Below are 21,856 nucleotides of genomic sequence, written 5' to 3' on the forward strand. Positions count from 1 at the left end.
GCCACATTTAGCACTTCTTTTTTCTTTTCCAGATTGAAAGTCATCCTGTTACTTTAGGAACATACAGTATGACTGTGGACAATTTTACTTGGCATGAAATTATCGCAACTAGCATATTAAAAATAGAGTGTATCCAAACAATTATTACAAACAAACAGAATTTACTTTTTTAAAAATAATATTTATTTGTAATTGTAACAAAGGGAGCAACAATCTCCTGAACTGTTTACTAGTTTATGTGGGACAGACAAAAAAACCTCCACAAAACATTTTTTAAAAAAATCCAGCAGTAACAATTATTCATATTTCCTCTCCACAGGATTAAATAAAAATTAAAAGCTCATTCTCATAAAAAGAATTGAAGAGGGGGGGAAGTGTATAGAGGGGAGAGTAGGACTAAGTTTCAATGAATGGGCATGACCTAAGACTTGCTTGTCCTCAATGCACAGAAATTAGAATAATCTGATGCCGTACATATTTTTTAGAAATTATTTGGAAAATATTTGAACACCTTGTCTTAAAATATTTTATTCATCATGTTACAATAAAACGTTCCATCATCAATTTATTTTATTTTATTTTTCCATTTTTTGGAGAAAAACAAAAAAGGCTTCAGGGAAAAAAAAACGGATTCCCCCTTCCCTTTTTTTTCCGGGCCTTCGCATCTCTAGCTCCACCCCCTAAATCTCCAGGTATTTTATGCTGAAGATCTGTGTCAGCAAAGGGTTCATTGAAGTTTCAAAATAATCAGACTTGTCTTTGTTTCAAAACTAAGAGCGTTTTCGCACTTACCTTAAGCCGGAGCGACGTCCCTCTTCACTGTGCAGCGTCTGCACGGTTTTCGCAGTAATTGCTCCGCAGCACCTGGAAGAGCCGCAAAGTCCCGCAGCTTTTGCGTCGCAAATGTAAACCGCCAAAAACCAGTTTACATTTGCGACGCAAAAGCCGCGGGACTTTGCGGCTCTTCCAGGTGCTGCGTTGCAATTAGTGCGAAAACCGTGCAGACACTGCGCGGTGAAGAGGGATGTCGCTCCGGCTTAAGGTAAGTGCGAAAACGCCCTAAGTTTCATTTATTGATTACAGCAATGTTACTCTCTACTAAGAAGCATTGAAACGGACAACGAGTGGCTTCACATCTCAGCATTTATGCATACAGTTCAAAGGACTGGGCTTTAAACTAATTCCCATAATAAAATACATTTTGGCCCTGCGAGTAACTCCTTCACACGCCAGCTTATCAGTTGCCGGGGACTGCCGGTCTCTCCCCCCTGGTGGTGTCCTTGCTTTGCTCGGGAGGCGCCAGAGAGGCGCGCTTGGCGCTTTTGCACTTCAAAGGCAGTGCTGGCCTCTAGGGCCCTGGCACCTCCGTTCCCACCCCTCCTCCTTCTCTTGCAGGGCACAGGTGTTAGTGGTACAATATTTCATTCAGGCATAGGGTTAGTAAATGTAAGACATTAATAACTTCAATGAGACATTTCTGACAATCTGGTCCCCCTCTCTTATTTTTTTCCCCTGTCATTGCTTCCATAAAAGTGACATATTACTACTGAAAAGGAGCACTGGATCAAAACAAAGATGTCAAGAACATGTGCATAGGAACTGCATTCTCATCTGTTTAGATGGGTCCCACAACCACTTTTACATATCCATCAGTGCTTGAAACTATTTTGTCACAGCAACAGAAAGCAGAAAGGAAGGAGGTGGGGGAATGAACTGTCACTCAGAAGTGAACGTGAATATGAAAAGAGGTGAGAAAAGTGGAGGAAAATAAACAGGGAGGATTCCTGTGCCTCCAGTCTCAACCAAGGAAACCGACCCTTCTCCAGAAAAGAGAACAAAAACTATTTACTATTTACGTCTTGCTGTGCCCATTCATTTACAAGACTGCAGGCGATACATTGGGAGAGCAGTGAGCAGCCAGGTTTGTATTCTTGAGGTGAATACTGGCCTTCTCTCACCCTCAGCGTGAATGTGAGCTCCTCTCAGAAACCACAGCTCTTTTGCTAGTTTCCCTTAGAAACTGGGGCTTTGAGAAAGTTCGAGCACCTTCCTCAAGCAAGCCTGCTTCATTTGCCAAATGCAGATTCTGAGATTTCCAAAGTCTCCTGAGACAGGGCAGCCCCGTAGCTATGGAGGATATGTTCCAAATGGAGTAGACCAGAGGTGTCAAACATCTGCCCCAGGGGCCGAATCAGGCCCTTGGAAGGCTCCTATCAGGTCCCCAAGCAACTGACTGTCATCTGCTTCCTTATCCCTCTCTCTTGCTTCCTTCTGCATCTCAGCTTGCTTTGCAAGGCTTGCTCAATCGCTACAGAGCAAAACCTCTATTTTCTCAATTGGCTGAGACTCCTCCCATTGCCAGGCACAGCATAGCTACTGAGCCAAGCCTCTCTTCCTTCTATAGGCTGAGACTCCTCCCCCTCCTGGTCCCCTGGGGAAGGAAGGAAAAAGCCAGAGCTTCCTTTGCCCAGTTCCCTAGATTCCATCAGAGAAATACAAAGAAAGCACTTTTAAGACCAACGAGTGCTAATGTTTTAAGCATGTTTTAAGTTTAAAAAAAACAACTTTGTGTTCCTCTGTATCCTTATAAAGTTTATATATCTGCTATCTAATCTTAAACAGGTACACGCTTGGCCCAACCAGACATGGTCCGGCTTGACAAGGTCTCATTTATGTCTGATCCGGCCCTCATAACAAGTGAGTTCGACACCCCTGGAAAAAATGTTCCAGAAAGGACCTCCCCCCCCCCCATTGATGGATACTCTGTAAAAAAAATATTGAGAGCTTTTGGACTCCACCAATCTTGGTACCCAGCTCTGCAAAACACCCTACAGACTATAAATTGCAGAAAGTCTCAGAACAACCAGCAAATTCCACAGGACAATCAGCACAGTCAACAACCATCTTCCTTATCTTCAAACCCCTTCCAACCCTCCCAGCAATTAACACAGAACAATGGTCACATTCAACAGCCAGTTTCCTTATCACTACCCTTCCAGGAAGCCCCACCAAACAATGGGCACATCCACAAACCAATTGCCCTTTCATCACACCCCCTCCAGCCTAGAAATAGCAGCTCTCCAGCAGCCCTGGCCCCACTCAACGCACAGCAGCCAAGAAGGTCCGAGCGCCTGCTCCAGCTGCAACGCCACTGAGGATGTTCTCCGCAGCTGAGAACGAAATGTCTGGAAGGAAAACTTTCTCCAGTAGAACACAGCACTTGAGCCCGAAAGATTCTACAAACCCTAATGAGCTTTTGGACTGTTCAACTTCTCCCTCCTCAAGGAAGATGTGTTCTCACTGAAACGAGCGGAATACGCTGGCAATCCCCGTGGAGGGTCTTCCGGAACGTCTGCTCCATTCGGAACATGTTATAAGACTGTCCACATTTTGCACCAGCGCTTTGTCATTGTTCAGAAATGTCGCACAGCTTTCAGCGGACTTTAAAACTGCATGTATGAGCTTGCTTGACTTTGAAGAATATTGTAAATGAATTATATATTATGAATTGTGGATTATAATATTCAAACTTTATTATTAGTTATTTTCACGGATTTGCTGCTGCTCTGGCTCACCTGGGGATTGGCAACCGTACTCTTAACTGGTGGGGTTTTTTTTTTAAATTTACCCTTCTTCTCCCCTAAGAGCCCCGTGGCGCAGAGTGTTAAAGCTGCAGTACTGCAGTCCTAAGTTCTGCTCATGACCTGAGTTCAATCCCCGGCGGAAGCTGGTTTTCAGGTAGCCGGCTCAAGGTTGACTCAGCCTTCCATCCTTCCGAGGTTGGTCAAATGAGTCCCCAGCTTGCTGGGGGGAAAGTGTAGATGACTGGGGAAGGGGAAGAAAATGGCAAACCACCCCATTAAAAGTCTGCCGTGAAAACGTTGTGAGAGCAACGTCACCCCAGAGTCGGAAACAACTGGTGCTTGCACAGGGGACCTTTCCTTTCCTTTCTTCTCCCCTGCCTTTGGGTTTCTGTGCATGTGTTTCTGGATCACCCTCCCACAGCAACCATCGTGTGGCTGCAATCGCTCCTCTGTGTCAGAATTCCAAAGCTGCCCGCAGGTTCAAAAAGGTTGAAGACCCTTGGATTAAACCGTCCTTCTGCTCTGAACTGCATTGCTTTGAGGATTCAGCAAAAATCTAAGTGCACTTGCAAACCTGTATTGAAATAACCACAGGTAACGTAAGACAGCACATACAGCAGAAAACTCATCCCATAATTTAGCTAATCCCACCAGATAGGCTTGAAACTCAACATCAAAAAAACTAAGATCATGGCATCCGGCCCCATCAACACCTTGGCAAATAGAAGGGGAAGACATGGAAGTCATGACAGACTTCACATTTCTGGGATCCAAGATCACTGCAGATGGTGACTGTAGCCATGAAATTAAAAGACGCCTGCTCCTTGGGAGGACAGCTATGGCGAACCTGGGCAGTATAATAAAAAGTAGAGACATCACCCTGCCAACAAAAGTCCGTATAGTCAAAGCGATGGTATTCCCAGTAGTAATGTACGGCTGTGAGAGCTGGACCATAAGGAAGGCTGAGCACAGAAGAATAGATGCTTTCGAGCTGTGGTGCTGGAGAAGACTCTTGAGAGTCCCTTGGACTGCAAGAAGATCCAATCAGTCAGTCCTAAGGGAAATCAACCCTGACTGTTCCCTGGAAGGTCAGATGATGAAGCTGAAGCTCCAATACTTTGGCCACCCAATGAGAAGGGAGCACTCACTGGAGAAGACCCTGACGCTGGGAAAGACAGAAGGCAAAAGAAGAAGGGGAAGGCAAAAGATGAGATGGCTGGACAGCGTTACTGATGTGACTAATGTGAATTTGAGCGGACTTTGGAGAATGGTGAAAGACAGGAGGGCCTGGCGTGACTTTGTCCGTGGGGTTGCAAAGAGTCGGACTCGACTGTGCGACTGAACAACAACAAACCAAGTTATCACAAACTGGTCGTCATATTCTGAATTAAGGCTAATGCCCTAAACTGCATTTATAAAAGTAAATCTCTCTTCTGAACAGGGAGAGCTCCTGCCTCCAGCTGGCTCTTCTCACCACTAGCTGGGCGGAAGGAGGGAAACGCTGGTGGAAAGGGGGGAGAGCAGTTGGTGTCACGCCAATGCCATGATGTCACTTCCAGCGTGACCTACAGGGCTTTTTTTGTAACAGGAACTCCTTTGCCTATTAGGCCACACACCCCTGATGTAGCCAATCCTCCAAGAGCTGACAGGGCTCTTAGTACAGGGCCAATTGTAAGCTCCAGGAGGATTGGCTACATCAGCGGGGTGTGGCCTAATATGCAAAGGAGTTCCTGCTACAAAAAAAAAAGCCCTGGTGACCTAATAGTGAAATGTTTTAGCATTTGCCCATACTCTACCACTAAACCAAAGAGTTTTAGCCAAATGCTTGCCCTCCCAAACGACAACGCCACCCCTCAATGGTAAGTTGCATGCCCGTTGCTAGCCTCAGCCCTACTTTTAAGTAAACACGATTATGATCAGGATGTGAAAGGCCATAACTAGTTTGTGAAGGGACCGTTGTCTGGAGTAGATTCAGAATGTGAATTAGAATGTTCCCATATGTTCTCCATATGTTCCCCAGAGAGCACTGCGATCAAGCTCAAAAAAATCTTCTTGAAATCCCTGGGCCAAAAGAAACTAAATTAAAAGCTACTAGAGAACGGGCGTTCTCTACAAAGGCCCCCCCAATGGTGGAATCAATTGCTGGAAGAGGTGCGGGCCCTACGGGATCTTAACCAGTTCCGTAGGGCCTGCAAAACTGCCCTCTTCCAGCTAGCTTTTTAAGACAGAACTCCTGACAAGATCAGTAATACCGAGCCATCCTATACGCCATTCGATTGTATTTTAATGTCATACCGTTTTATTGGTTTTATTGTTTAGTAAGTAAAGTAAGTAAGTAAGTAAGTAAAATTTTATTTATATCCCGCCCTCCCCCGCCACGCAGGCTCAGGCTCAGGTTTAAATTATTAATTATATTATTTATTGTTTATCTGTATCATGGTTTTACCATGTCTTGTTAGCCGCCCTGAGCCTGCCTAGGCGGGGAGGGCGGAGTATAAATAAAAGTTTATTATTATTATTATTATTATTAGAATGACTTACAACAAGCAACAATTGATCTTGAAGAAAAGGGTTTACAAGTGCAGGCTTTGCGGTTGATGGTCAAGTTGATTCTCTAAATGCCTCTAGAGAATGCACTTCAACCCTTTGAGCCAAACTGAAAGTACGTGGGATTTGTGTCATTGCTGAAAGTACGTGGGATTTGTGTCAAGTTGAACCTCAAGTCTTCCTGGATATCATGCCCTTCCAAACCTATTTTGAAGATCCAGCTGTTGACCTCAAGGCCCAGAAGAGATCCTTTCACACACATCAGGAATAATGCACAGTTACTCAGGTAGATTTTTCTCCCCTCAGGCAAGGGCTATCCCTGTTTAAATCTGACCAGCCACACCTAGCATCAAAAGATCTGAGCTCTCTGGCATTTGTTAACAGTGCTTGGATTAAGAGCCAAAGTTGTCCACAATAACGGAAGTTCTTTCCCACCCTGCAACTTGATTGTGTTCTAATCCTACAATCCCAAGCAAGCAGGTTCAGCGTCCTCACAGGAACTGGCATGTTTTTTTGTCAGCTTGGAAAGGCCTTCCAGTATATTTTTGGATGCAATGTGAAATGATCTCTATGACCTTTATTGCTTTGGAGCAGCTCCTACAGTCGGCTTACCCGTGTACAGCCTCCACGTTAGAGACTGTAGTCAGGAGATAAGAATTTACCCTGACCCTACAGATTAGAAGCTTGAAGGTGGCCCCCGTTCAGCGGCCGAGAAATCATGGAGAACACTCTGTCACACTCTATTGTATCCCAGTTTGAAGTGTGCAATGAGGAGGGTGGTAGGTCTCCAACTGTTTCTTCCTCCTGCTGCTCTGAACAGCACGGGGATAAAATAATTTTTTTAAAATAACCAGCACCGCAAATGACATAATATCGCTTCCAGGGAAAACCCAGAAGTGACACTATGTTGCTCTAGGAATTACTGGAAACTGTATGGTTTTACTATAGAGTTTCTGGCGATTGCTAGAGTGACATGACATCACATCTGGTGTTCATTGTGCTGTCACACTGTGTATGATACTACAGATGCCCCCCCCCCATTTCAAGTGCTCTTCTCTGCCCCCCCATCTCCTCCCAAATAGGCAAGAAGCTGTAAATAAACATAATGTGCTTATATAACCTGGAAGTGACTAGTCACATCAGTGATATGGGGGGGAGGCAACACTTTTGGGTAAAACTCTATGGTAGAAGCTAATTCTACCATAGGAAAGGAAAAGGAAAGGTCCCCTGTGCAAGCACCAGTCATTTCTGACTCTGGGGTGACGTTGCTTTCACAACGTTTTCACGGCAGATTTTTTACGGGGTGGTTTGCCATTGCCTTCCCCAGTTCTCTACGCTTTCCCTCCAGCAAGCTGGAGACTCCTTTGACCGACCTTGGAAGGATGGAAGGCTGAGTCAACCTCGAGCCAGCTACCTGAAAACCCAGCTTCCGCCGGGGATCGAACTCAGGTTGTGAGCAGAGCTTAGGACTGCAGCTTTAACACTCTGCGCCATGGGGCTCTTCAATTCTACCATAGAGCTTTGCCCAAAAACCAGAGCGTTGCCCCCCCCCCAATGTCCCCATTGTGCCTATGTCATTTCTGGGTTATTTAGGCACGTCATGTTTATTTTCAATGTTCCTTCTTACTCCCGGTAAGTTCACCCCCAACCCCAGGACCTGGCAACATTACTGGCACACCTCTAAGTCCCCTCCCCCAGCTTCTGCCAGTTGCCAGCCATCGTCCGACAACCCTGGCAGTGAGGGAACCCAAAATAGCTGCACTGAAGCTATGAGGTGAAGGAAAGGCAAGATTAAGCCCCGCGGGCATCTAAAGGGCAGGCAGAGCCCATGTCCGCCAGTATTAGCCTCCTCGGGAGTAGAGACAAGAGTCAACAAGGCCTAGTCAAGTATCAGGCCATGGAATGGGCATCGCAAACAAACGAGAGAGGCAAATAACAGGTCAGAGCAGGAGGAAAGGAAGGGTGAGAGACCAACTGAGAAAGGCCAAAAGCCGATAAGTTGGCACGATCTGGGAGGGCAGAGGTCGTTTTGTAGAAAAAAATAGGTGGTGGAGCTCATTAGCATAACTCATTAGCATATGCCACCACCACCACCCTCCAAGACAAAAGCAACCCGACGCAAGAAAGGAGAGCCCCAGGTGAGCGAGGCCCGTTTGGGATGGCTAGAAATCCAGCCAGCCCAAACAGGCCTCGCTTGCCTGGGGCTTTCCTGGGCTGCCCCCCCCAATCAAAAGGCCAGCAAGCCACCTGCCACCCAAAATCACGTAAGAAGTGGGGAAAGGGTGGTGTGGGCTTCTCCAGGAGTTAATGAGGGCTGCTGGGGGTGTGGCAAAGCTCCTGGTGGCTGGCTGGCTGCCCGCTCTCCTAATCCAGGGATTGTTATGCAGCTACACTAGGCTTCCCAAATCCCCCGCCTGGGCGGGGGACCCCCGATTTGGAGCCTCCTCCCCCCACTCGGCAAAAATCCAGGAAGCGGGGGGAATAGCGGCCCTTCCCACGCAGCCTAGATCCCAGCAGCTTCTCCTCTCCCCTTCCCACCGATCCCTGATGCTTCTCCTCCTCCCTCCCTTCCCTTCTCACCTCGGATCGCACCAGCTTCTCCTTGCCCCTCCCCTTCCCACCCAGCTCCATTGCAGCAGCCGGAGCTTTCCCAGGCTGCTTCCTGCCCCACCCCAAAGGACCATGTGCCTTTTGGAGATGGTGAAAGGCTTCAACTTTCTGTGTCTGTGTCTGGGTCTTTGTTACTGTGAAGAAGCTGGCTGGTGAATAGAGAGCCAATCCCCTACATCAGATTTGCGAGAAGGGGTGTGTGTGTGGAGGAGAGGGAAACGTCTTCATTATTCCCTATGTGGAATATTTCTCATAGGGTAAAATGGGGAATTGATCTGGAGGTTTTGGGGGCTCTGGGGGAGCTATTTTTTGAGGTAGATGCACCAAATTTTCAGTATAGTATCTAGTGCCTCTCCCTAAAATACCTTCCAAGTTTCAAAACGATTGGACAAGGGGGTCCAGTTCTATGAGCCCCAAAAGAAGGTGCCCCTATCCTTCATTATTTCCTATGGAAGAAAGACATTTAAAAAGGTGTGCTGTCCCTTTAAATGTGATGACCAGAACTCCCTTGGAGTTCAATTATGCTTGTCACACCCTTGTTCCTGGCTCCGCCCCAATGACTCCTGGCTCCACCCCCAAAGTCTCCTGGCTCCACCCCCAAAGTCCCCAGATATTTCTTGAATTGGACTTGGCAACCCTAAGCTGCACCTACTGTAGGTAGCTGGGGAGGAAGAGGGGGAACCCTCAGAAAGGTTCAGGAGCTGCGCTCCTGTGAGCTCCTGCTGAATCTGAGGCCTGACAGAAAGGATCCAGCTCTTGCTCCCCCACAAGGACCAGAGAGGTAGAACTCGTGGCCATAAGAGCAGGAGGTTGCTTTCTCAGGATCTTTGCAGTAACGTTAGCAGCACAGCTAGGAGACGGGCATTCAAATATGATCGGGAGAGCTGACAAAAACGGGTAGGACAAAAGACAGAGCAGGTGGGATTCACAGCAGATCTTGATTCAGGAAACATCAGGACAGAAAAGGGAGGCGGAAGAAGCTACTGCAGGCAGACCCTTCCAGGTCTTTGCTCCCGCGGTTGAAGGGATCAAAAAGCAAAGTTAGGCCATTTTCATAGAGTGGTCAGCAGATCTGCTTTATGACTCGTGCGGGCCCTGGGTGCTTTTGCCTTCACGGGCCCCTCTCACCATAATTACACCAGTATTAAAAATTATTTTGATATAACTTTAAATACTTCAACATTTAATTTCTCTGCTGTTTTAGGCAAAATCCGGGGGGCCTGAAACGTTTGATTTTTTTTTTCTGAAGTGAGGGGGGGGGAAACATTTTCTTTGACTCTAAAAGTTATTCCCCCCCCCCTTTCTGATTGCGAAAGAAATCAAACCATTTTTGTGGACCCTTAAAACAGGGTTGTCAGCTCTGTGCTGGAAAATACCTGGAGACTTTGGGGGTGGAGCCAGGAGAGGGCGGAATTTGGGGAGGGGAGGGGCCTCAGCATAGGAGAATCCCATAGAGTTCACCCTTCAAAACAGACATTTTCTTCAGGGCCCGGTGTAAGCGAATATTTAAAGCCCAAAATCACTGGAATGGCAATAACACTTTCTCACAATAAGTTTACATGCAATCTACATTTATCAAAATACATGCGTAGCAGTAATCATCATAAGTAACCTGTTAAAAAGGTAAAGGCAGTCCCCCGTGCAAGCACCACTCGTTTCCGACTCTGGGGTGACGTTACTTTCACAAAGTTTTCACGGCAGACTTTTTAGGGGGTGGTTTGCCATTGCCTCCCCCAATCATCTACACTTTCCCCCCCAGGAAGCTGGGTCCTCATTTTACCAACCTCGAAAGGATGGAAGGCTGAGTCAACCTCGAGCCGGCTACCTGAGCCACTCATAATACTTAATTCAACAAATGCTCATAACACATGATACTCTTTTCCCACTTTTTCCATTCACGTTGGTTGAATCATGTATTATGAGCGTTTGTTGAATTAAGTATTATGAGTGGGTAACAAGTCACTTAAGATGACTATTGCTACACATGTATTTTGATAAATGTAGATTGCATATACATTTATTGTGTAAAAGTGTTATTGCTACTCCGGTGATTTTTGGCTTTAAATTTTCCCCAGGGCAGCTGGTCTCTGCCAGCTGGAGATCAGTTGTAAAAGAAGGAGATCTCCAGGCCCCACCTGGAGGCTGGCAACCCTACCCTAAAATTATTCTGGGCCCTGGCGCTGTGCCACCTGTGCCTAGCAGATAAGTTGGCCCTGGTGGTCAGAATGCAGGATCTGGGAGATGCAAGTTCAGATCACCACTCGGCCATGGAAGCTTGCTGGGTGACTGTGGGCCAGTCACACACTCTCTGCTGAACCTACCTCACAGGGGTGTTGTAAGGATAAAATGGAGGAGAGGAGAAATGTGCACGCTGCTTTGGGTCCCCATAGGGGAGAAAGGCAGGGTATCCCCTGTGTGCTGACTGAGAAGGACCATTGCTTTGACTGCAGTCACAACTGCTTAATCCAGCGGAGTAGAACTCCTTTATTATGAGGGCCGGATCTGACATAAATGAGCACTCTGTAGGTGTTTTTACACTGACAGTTTGTGACTATCACCGCATTGGAAACTCACCTTTTACATTACCTAACGTTCTCACAACTGTTTTGCATCGTTGCTGCCCGAAGCATCTATATTTGTTTCGGTGAGATGAGTTCTGGCGCTGCTGCTGCAACGTTTTTCTCAAAACTAGTTTTGATTCGGTCATTTCTCTACAGGCGTTTCAAACTTGTATTGTAGAAGTTGTCATGCATTTTAAAAGACTCCTCCAAAAGCCACCACAAGGGGCAGTAATTTGCATGAGAACTGACAGCGCTTGAAATTTTTACATATCATTGCTTGCCTCATCTTGTAATTTAAATTTGCATTGCTTTTGCAGTGTTGACACGATTTCCAAGCAATCGTATACATTTAACTAAGCACTGGTATTCCGTCTGCCCTCTGATCAGAGACACACACACCCACACACAAACACACCCCCGCAAATTGAAATGCTTTCAGCAGGAAATATAGTAGTTTGGCTACTCAAAATGAGAGCAGCAAATCCACCAATTTAAAAGGAAAATAATTAAAGCAGAACAGTGGCAGGCGATTTGAAGACTCTAAAACTCTGGATCAAACTTTGGAATGTAAAAACACTCCTCGTTAGGCAGGGCTGTATGTGTCATAGAATGTAATGTCAGGTGGCGTAGATATAAACTTTATAAAGGACACAAACATAATTAGATGTTTTGTTCAACCCCCCCCCCCCAAAAAAAATAAAAATAAAACATGCTTATATTATCAGCACTCTTGCAATACTGTGGTCAGTATGAAAGCAAGCTCTCCCTCCCCATCCACCCCTTCCTCACCAAGAAAGGAGCCTCAGCCAATTGAGAAAATAGAGGCTTTGCTCTGTAGCCTCTGTGCAGTTGCGAAATCCTGGCAAAGCAACCTGTGAGTCAGAAGTAGGCCTCAGATTCAGCAGGAGCTCACAGGAGCACAGCTCCTGAACCTTTCTGAGGGTCCCCCCTCCTCCTCCCCACCTTGTCCGTTGAATAGAAGGTGCAGCTGCATAACAATCCCTAGATGAGCTCCACCACCTATTTTTCTACAAAGTGACCCCTGGTCAGAAGGAAGCAAGAGAAAGGGAGAAGGAAGCAGACTTGCTTGTGAACTTGATAGGAGCCCTCCGGGGGCCTGATTCAGCCCATGAGCTGCACATTTGACGCCCCTTGCTTAATCTATTCCACCGTCAAAGTGAGGACCTCCCCAGCTCTCAAGGGGACCTACCCACCAACAGAAGTACCTTCTACCTGTTTCTTGGGGCCTGGGGTCAAAGAGAACAGGGAAGGCCCAGGGAGCTAAGGGACAATTCCTTGCACCAGGTGAGCAACTGGAAATCTTTTCTCCCACTGACGTCTGAGAAAGAAACTGAACTGAAACAACTCTCTTGAAGTAGTTAAATATTAAAGAGTCTCTTTCCATAATGCTTCAAAGCGCGCACACACACACACACATAAGCACGTGACCTGCTCTTATTAGGATTAACTGTCTATAAGTATGTGCTTATATTACAGACGGACAACTGTTGTCCGTGGGGCTGAATAGAGGCAATCTGATCCTGCACTTCTGTTCTAAACTTTACAGCGCAAAGATCTGAGTAGGCAACAAGCTCCATGTTGCAATTTGGAAACAAAGGAGAAATGTGCTGTCTCCCCTTTTCATCAGCTGGGGTTGCCAACTCCAGCTTGGGAAATCCCCAGAGATTTGGGGGTGACGCTGGGGGGGGGGGGAGGCAGAGTTTGGGGAGGGGGCTTAGCAAAGATGCGACGCCATAAAGCTGGCCCTCCAAAACTGCCATTTTCTCTGGTGGGGGGGGGGGGGGACGAATTCTGTCGTCTGGAGATCCTTTGTAATTCTGAGAAAGCTCCAGTCCCCACCTGGATGTTGGCAACCCCGTTAGGCAATGAAAAGGGCTAGAGGCTTGCTTTAAGGAAATGAAAGCTGAGACTTCTGCAACTGTGACATCATCTGACTGCTAGATTTCACTACAATAGCTACAGAAACGGCAGTAAATGATTGTACTGCTATTTGCAGGAGTCTTTACTACACTTGTATGGACCTCAGATATTGTAGCAGCCTCCCTTTTCCCTCCAGAATACAATCTGCTACAGCCTAGACCAGGGATGGCCGAACAGCAGCTTGGGAGACACATGCGGCTCTTTCGCACATATTGAAACCCTCACTGCCCCCATCAGCCAGCTAGGAGAAGGCATAAGTAAGGCAAGGTAGTCCCCTGTGCAAGCACCAGTCGTTTCCGACTCTGGGGTGACGTTGCTTTCACAACATTTTCATGGCAGACTTTTTACGGGGTGGTTTGCCATTGCCTTCCCCAGACATCTACACTCCCCCCCCCCCCAGCAAGCTGGGGACTCATTTTACCGACCTCGGAAGGATGGAAGGCTGAGTCAACCTTGAGCTGGCTACCTGAACCCAGCTTCTGCCGGGATCGAACTCAGGTCGTGAGCAGAGCTTGGACTGCAGCACTGCAGCTTTACCACTCTGCGCCACGGGGCTCTTAGGAGAAGGCATATCTCTCTTTAAATCACTTCTCCAAGAAAAGCCAGCCAGCAGCTTGGAGAATGCATTTAAAATTAAAGTTGCTTTCTGTTCCTCCCCCTCCCTCCCTGTCTTCCTTCCTTCCTTCTCCCAGACATCTGATGTTCATGTCTTTTGGCTCTCAAACATCTGCCATCTATTCTATGTGGCTCTTAAATTAAGCAAGTTTGGCTACCCCTGGCCTAGACTTATTCTGTTGCTGTCCCACTGCTGTGGAACAGCCCCCTTGGGGGGCTATCTGTGGGGCCTTCTGATGAGGCTGTCAAACAAAGGCGTTTAAAACAGACCGTGAAGATGATAGATGCAGGCTCCGTTGTATCTGTTCTAAGCATGTATTTCAACAGGACGGTTGTTTTGTATTGTATTTGCTGCTGGTATCTGCTTTGGGGGGGCTGATGGTGTCAGGAGAAAGGCAAAGCAAATAAATACATACCGCTGTCATTTGGAGAGGAGGTGTGGCTCTACTGAGCAAGGAGAATTATCAGCAGCAAACAACTCCCCCCTTTCTTGTTATCTATAAAGACTGCACAATTGGTGACCCACCAAGCCAAACAACTGGTGACCCACCAAGACAAACAATTGGTGACCCACCAAGCCAAACACAGCCCAACCATTGCCCAATGGAACCTGCCAGCTTCTTGACAGATATATACATGTCCTTAGTTCCTGGCAGGGTTCCATATATCTCCACACTTGTGCCCTAGTTCTGTTTCATTAAAAGCACAATATTGGAAACATTCTTCTTGATGGCTTGCATCCCCCCGCCCCTCTTCAGCCAGCTACCTGCAGACTTCCATTTTGTATCATTATAAGAAACAATCAGGGATTTTGTATTCACCCTGTATTCGAATGCTGCTTGCCAAAGCTCACACAAAAAGCTTAAATGTATTCCCCCATCAGGGGGCTATTCATGCAAAGTGGCTTTGCTTTTCCAGCAGAAGGGCCATTATAGCTATACTCAAACACACAGCGCAGAATAAATACCCAATATGTTCTTGACTCTTGTCATTTCTTAACGGCAGCAGTAGGGAGCCGCTCTCTTAGTTATGTACAGTGCTTTTTAAAAGCGTGAATGCAGTTCCGGCTGGCTTGGCATCAGGGGTGTGGCCTAATATGCAAATAAGTCCCTGCTGGGCTTTTTCTACAAAAAAAAGGCCCTGGTTACGTAGCTCCACCCTCCTCAAACACCAGCATTTGGAACAGCCCGGTTCTTCATTTCCTTATAACACACAGCACCATTCCATTCCAACAGCAGCCGGTTTGGTGTGCAGACTCTTATCTGGGAGAGCCAGGTTTGATTCCCCACGCCTCCGCTTGCAGCTGCTGGAATGGCCTTGGGTCAGTCATAGCTCTCGCAGAGTTGGCCTTGAAAGGGCAGCTGCTGTAAGAGCCCTCTCGGCCCCACCGACCTCACGGGGTGTCTGTTGTGGAGGGAGAAGATATAGGAGATTGTGAGCCGCTCTGATTCTGAGAGAAGAGAGGGATATAAATCTGCAGTCTTCTTCTTCTTCATACCTGGACTTCTCTTAGGGTTGCCAGCCTCCAGGTGGGGACTGGAGACCTCCCGTTTTTACTACTGATCTCCAGACGGCAGAGATCAGCCCTCCTGGAGAAAATGGCTATTTTAGAGGGTAGACTCTATGGCATTGTACCATGCTGAGTCTCCCAGTATTTTACAACCCAGACCTGGCAACCCTACTCTGCCTCTTGATTGCTCCCAAACATGGAATACTCTTTCCATTCAGTCTGAGGTAGTGGATCTTTTGTACGATTCATCAGTTCACATATCACTGTGCTAACTGTGAGAGTCAGTTTGGTGTAGTGGTTAAGTGTGTGGACTCTTATCTTGGAGAACTGGGTTTGATTCCTCACTCCTCCACTTGCACCTGCTGGAACGGCCTTGGGTCAGCCATAGTTATTGCAGGAGTTGCCTTTGAAAGGGCAGCTGCTGTGAGAGACCTCCCAGCCCCACCCGCCTCACAGGGTGTCTGTTGTGGGGGGAGGATATATAGGAGATTGGAAGCCGCTCTGAGTCTCTGATTCAGAGAGAAGGGCGGGGTATAAATCTGCAGTCTGCAGTCTTCTTCTTAACTGAGCTCAAGTGAGAACTAGTACCTCTACTGGAAGACAATGTAAAATCTGTCACAGACCAGCCTTCCCCAACTGGTGCCCACTGAGCTTTTCAGAAAGGAGGAAGGGCCATTATAAGAGAGAGACGGTGGCTCAGTGGTAGAGCATCTGCTTGGTAAGCAGAAGGTCCCAGGTTCAATCCCCGGCATCTCCAACTAAAAAGGCTCCAGGCAAGTAGGCATGAAAAACCTCAGCTTTAGACCCTGGAGAGCAGGGGAGGGACGGTGGCTCAGTGGTAGAGCACCTGCTTGGTAAGCAGAAGGTCCCAGGTTCAATCCCCGGCATCTCCAACTAAAAAGGCTCCAGGCAAGTAGGCATGAAAAACCTCAGTTTGAGACCTTGGAGAGCCGCTGCCAGTCTGAGTAGACAATACCGACTTGGATGGACCGAGGGTCTGATTCAGTAGAAGGCAGCTTCATATGTTCAAGGCAGGGCTTGATAGCGGTTCTCTTCACTCAAATCCAATAGCAGTAGGGTTGCCAATCCCCAGGTGGATCCCCTGGTTTGGAGGCTCTCTCCCCACTTCAGGGTCATCAGAAAGCGGGGGGGGGGGGGAATGTCTGCTGGGCACTCCATTATTCCTTATGGAGACTGATTCCCATAGGGTACAATGGAAAATTGATCCATGGGTATCTGGGGCTCGGGGGGGGCTATTTTTTTAGGTAGAGGCACCAAACGTTCAGCATAAGAACATAAGAACATAAGAGAAGCCATGTTGGATCAGGCCAACGGCCCATCCAGTCCAACACTCTGTGTCACATAAGAACAGAAGAGAAGCCATGTTGGATCAGGCCAATGGCCCATCCAGTCCAACACTCTGTGTCACACAGTGGCAAAAAATTTTATACATACACACACACTGTGGCTAATAGCCACTGATGGACCTCTGCATATTTTTATCCAAACCCCTCTTGAAGGTGGCTATGCTTGTGGCCGCCGCCACCTCCTGTGGCAGTGAATTCCACATGTTAATCACCCTTTGGGTGAAGAAGTACTTCCTTTTATCCGTTTTAACCTGGCTGCTCAGCAATTTCATCGAAATTGCATCTGGCACCTCTCCTCAAAAGACCCTCCAAGTACAGACCTGCTTAGCTTCCAAGAGCAGGCTGGACCATGCCATCGAGATGCCAACCCCCAGGTGGAATCTGGAGCGCTCCCAGAATTACAACTCCAGACAACAGAGATCAGTTCCCCCAGAGAAAAATGGATGCTTTACAGGGTGGATTCCATAGAGCTATTCCTCCCCAGGCCACCCCCCAAACTCAACCCCCCCCCTCCAAATCTCCAAGAGTTCCTTAACCTGCAGTGAAAACGTCATAATGCGACGTCACCCCAGAATTGGAAATGACTGGTGCTTCCACAGGGGACTACCTTGACCTTTTAGAGCAGCTAAGGTCCAGGAGCACCTTAGGAGATTTTGGGGGTGTAAGCTTTCAAGAGACAAAGCTCCGTCCCTGACAAGGGGGAGTGTCGGATGAAGGGAATCAGGGCTGGCTTGCCCACTAGGCAAACTGGGCGCTTGCCTAGGGGAGGGGTGGTTTGCCATTGCCTTCCCCAGTCATCTACACTTTCCCCTCAGCAAGCTGGGGACCCACCTGTGAGCCGATCTACAGATTCATTTCTTACTTATTTCTTTAAACATTGACATCCCACCTTTCCTTGTGGTTGAAAGCGGCTTTCCACAATCGTTAAAGCATCTCCGGCTAAAACCAAGAATAAAGTCGCCGACCCCCACGTGAACGTTCCGCCGCGCAATTACGGCAACCGTTGTGAACAGAACGTCTCACTGCTACCACACAAAAAAAGCTTCCGGTGCGTCTCACAGCACCCCTAACGCAACAGGCTACATCCCATGAACACGCTGGACCGACAGCAGCGTTTCCCCACTCTCTTGGGTCAGGATAAGGCTCATTGTGATGGGAGAAAGTGTTGCCGTTTGTGGAATGCTCTCTTGGGATCCAGCCTAATGCTATCCAGGGAAGCCAGTTTATCCATTTGAGTTCCTGTTATCACTTGAATCGATCAATCAAGTAACATGCATGCTCGGGGATATGACACACACACACACACACACCCCCGACTGTCTTTTTCAACCTTCTCAGAGATTGGCTTTCTCTTCTCTGTACAGCAGGGGTCTCCAACCCCCAGTTCGTGGACCGGTACTGGTCCGTGGCCTGTTAGCAACCAGGCCAAGAGTTATATAAATATTTCATTATATATTACAATGTAGTAATAATAATAAGACAACATTGGATGTATATCCTGCCCTCCACTCTGAATCGCAGAGCGGCTCACAATCTCCTTTTATCTTTCTCCCTCCACAACAGACACCCTGTGAGGTGGGTGAGGCTGAGAGAGCTCTCCCAGCAGCTGCACTTTCAAGGACAGCTCTGCGAGAGCTATGGCTGACCCAAGGCCATTCCAGCAGCTGTAAGTGGAGGAGTGGGGAGTCAAACCTGGTTCTCCCAGATAAGAGTCCGCACACTTAACCACCACACCAAAATAAAGCGCACAATTGTATCATCCCGAAAGCATTAAGCACACACACACACACACCCACACACAGTGGAAAAGTTGTCTTCCACAAAACCGGTCCCTGGTGCCATAAGAACATAAGAGATGCTGTGTTGGATCAGGCCAATGGCCCATCCAGTCCAACACTCTGTGTCACATAAGAACATAAGAGAAGCCATGTTGGATCAGGCCAATGGCCCATCCAGTCCAACACTCTGTGTCACATAAGAACATAAGAGAAGCCATGTTGGATCAGGCCAGTGGCCCATCCAGTCCAACACTCTGTGTCACATAAGAACATAAGAGAAGCCATGTTGGATCAGGCCAGTGGCCCATCCAGTCCAACACTCTGTGTCACACAGTGGCCAAAAAAAAAAGGAGGTTCACAAGTGGGGCTAGAAGCCCTTCCACTTTGCCCCCCCCCCCCAAGCACCAAGAATACAGCGCATCACTGCCCCGGACAGTTCCAATAATATGCTGTGCCAAAAAGGTTGGGGACCACTGCTGTAAAAGACTCAGACAGGAAAGCAGACGAGGAACACAAGCGCATGAGAAGGAACACTTCCCTAATTGGCAATGCTATCGCATCGTGCCCAGCTCCCTTTCCTAGGAGCAGCCGTGGCGCAGAAACGGAAAGGTTTGCGCGACCAACGCAGAGCTGCCAAAGGGAGCCAACCAGCATATTCGACATGAGCCCAGCTGATGAGAGAGTTAGAGCCACTTCAGTCTCTCGCCTACCTTGACAAAGAGCTCGATGTCAGGATCCTTTTCTTCTCCGTTCGCAGGAGAGGCGTCTGTCATCGTTGGCCCGTCTCACACAAACACACACACACGCAAGCCGGAAGGTGTTCTCCTTGCACCGCAAAAGCAACAGCAAAGATCCTGGCTCGACAAACGACGGACGCTTGCTTTCATAAAAGGTGCCTGCGAAACCTTTGTATCGCCCTCCTTCAAACCATCCCTCTGTTGTTCTGGAAATTCCTCACCGCTGGAAAAGGAATTAATGTCCTCCTTTTTAAAGCAGTCGATGGAGGGGAAGGAGAGTGACGGGAAATAAAAAGGAGCAAAGCGAGGGAGAAAACTGTTTCCAAACTGCTCGCCGGAGCAACAAGTGCAAGCCAGTGTTGTGTTCTGTTTCAGAGCGCTGGGCTGTCAGAGAGAGTCCTGGATCACGCTGCCAGCCCAAAATAGCCCAGTCGAAGAGAAGAGGGTGGGGTTAAGTCACAGAGGAGGAGATAGCTCTTTGGTACCCAGAGCAGGGGAGCAGGACTCTGGTTTCTTTTCCACCTCCCAGGGCAATCTGTCTTTCCCTCCTCTTTCACGCTTCCTCCTCCTCCGCCCGCCTTTCGGAGCTGTTACAAAACAGCTACGGTTGCCAAGTCCAGTTCAGGAAATATCTGGGGACTTTGGGGGTGGAGCCAGGAGACTTGGGGGTGGAGCCAGGAGCAAGGTTGTGACAAGCATAACTGAACTCCAAAGGGAGTTCTGGCCACCACATTTAAAGGGACTGCACACCTTTTCAATGCCTTCCCTCCATTTGGAGGTAATGGAGGACGGGGGCACCTTCTTTTGGGGCTCCTAGAATTGGATCCCCCGGTCCAATCTTTTTGAAACTTGGAGGGTGTTTTGAGGAGAGGCACCAGATGCTATGCTGAAACTTTGGTGCCTCTACCTCAAAATGCAGCCCCCCAGAGCCCCAGATACCCGGAGATCAATTTTCCATCATACCCTAAGGGAATCGGTCTCCATAGGGAATAATGAAGCGCCCAGCAGACATTTCCCTCCTCCTCCCTTTCAGATGACCCTGAAGTGGGGAGGGGGGCTCCAAAGCAGGGGATCCCCTGCCCCCACCTGGGGATTGGCAGCCCCACTTCCTTCTCAGCCTGCCTTTGAGAGTTCTTGCAAAAGAGTGCTGGAACTTTCCCTTGGAAAGCTTTCTTGAATGCTCAAAAGGTTACTGGATTCTGTTTGGTGCACATCAGCGGAACCGGCAAAAGGCTGGAGGCTCCTTCAAATGCTGAATGTTTCTGCCAACTCCGAAAGATAAGAAGCCTCCATCCTTGCCTGAGAAATGATGGTAATTCAGTGATTACAATTAGGAGGGCTCGTTTTGTAGAAAAATAGGTGGTGGAGCTCATTAGCATATGCCCCCCCAGCCAAAAGCAACCGACACAAGAAAGGAGAGCCCTGGGTGAGGGAGGCCTCACTCACATGGGACTCTTCTTGGCCGCCCCTCCGCCCCAGTCAAAAGGCCAGCAAGTCACCCGCTGTCCAAAATCACATAAGAAGTGGAGAAAGGGTGGTGTGGGCTTCTCCAGGAGTTAATGAGGGCTGCTGGGGCCGTGGCAGAAATGCGTATGAACGCGGTTCCAGTTGGCTTGGCACCAGGGGGTGTGGCCTAATATGCAAATGAGCTTCTGCTGGGCTTTTTCTACCAAAATGCCCTATGCCAAACAATTGTGATGTCAGGGGGTGTGGCCTAATATGCAAATGAGTTTCTGTGGGCTTTTCCTACCCCAATGCCCTATGCTAAACAATTGTGATGTCAGGGGGTGTGGCCTAATATGCAAATGAGTTTCTGTGGGCTTTTCCTACCAAAATGCCCTATGCTAAACAATTGTTATGTCAGGGGTGTGGCCTAATATGCAAATGAGCTTCTGCTGGGCTTTTCCTACCAAAATGCCCTATGCTAAACAATGGTGATGTCAGGGGTGTGGCCTAATATGCAAATGAGCTTATGCTGGGCTTTTCCTACCAAAATGCCTTATGCTAAACAATGGTGATGTCAGGGGTGTGGCCTAATATGCAAATGAGCTTATGCTGGGCTTTTCCTACCAAAATGCCTTATGCTGAACAATGGTGATGTCGGGGGTGTGGCCTAATATGCAAATGAGCTTATGCTGGGCTTTTCCTACCAAAATGCCTTATGCTAAACAATGGTGATGTCAGGGGGTTTGGCCTAATATGAAAATGAGTTCCTGCTGGGCTTTTTCTACAAAAAAGGCCCTGCCGCTCATGCGTTTCCATGGTGCACCAGGGCAATCAGACGCCTGGAAACCAGCTATGGAAGCACTTTCCAGGGAAGTGCTTTCCGTTTGGGAGTCATCATAACATGGGGCAAGGACGAGTGGGGCACAGGGGCCAGATGTGCGAGTGTGATTGCACACATTTAATCCAGGGAGGGGGAGGAATGGCTGTGTCGGGCCAAATTGCTCATGTGATCACACCCTCTGACAATGGAACTGACCATGTACATGCCCTGCGCTGTGCTAGAATAACTGTTAAGAATGTGGGAGCAACATGGTTCTTATTTTGTTTGCACAGGTGGACAGCCAGTTCCGCATATTAATAATTTCTAAGACTGGTCTCTC

At 48.0% G+C, this 21,856-nt stretch overlaps 1 protein-coding gene across 2 annotated transcripts in view; it reads right to left on the reverse strand.

The window, feature by feature from the left end:
- CLIC5 (chloride intracellular channel 5) overlaps positions 1 to 21,856 on the reverse strand; it is a 165,784-nt gene that overhangs the window by 82,253 nt on the left and 61,675 nt on the right. Inside the window, exon 1 of one of the 2 annotated variants that reach the window (XM_060231251.1) lies at positions 19,224 to 19,311. The exons of the other annotated variant lie outside the window; for it this stretch is intronic. Coding sequence (XP_060087234.1) covers positions 19,224 to 19,286 — 63 coding nt within the window. The 5' untranslated portion in view covers positions 19,287 to 19,311. Of the gene's footprint in view, positions 1 to 19,223; positions 19,312 to 21,856 lie in introns of those variants that run through there. 2 annotated transcript variants of the gene reach the window in all.

This window comes from Heteronotia binoei, chromosome 1, assembly GCF_032191835.1.
Source record: "Heteronotia binoei isolate CCM8104 ecotype False Entrance Well chromosome 1, APGP_CSIRO_Hbin_v1, whole genome shotgun sequence".
Taxonomy (NCBI): domain Eukaryota; kingdom Metazoa; phylum Chordata; class Lepidosauria; order Squamata; family Gekkonidae; genus Heteronotia; species Heteronotia binoei.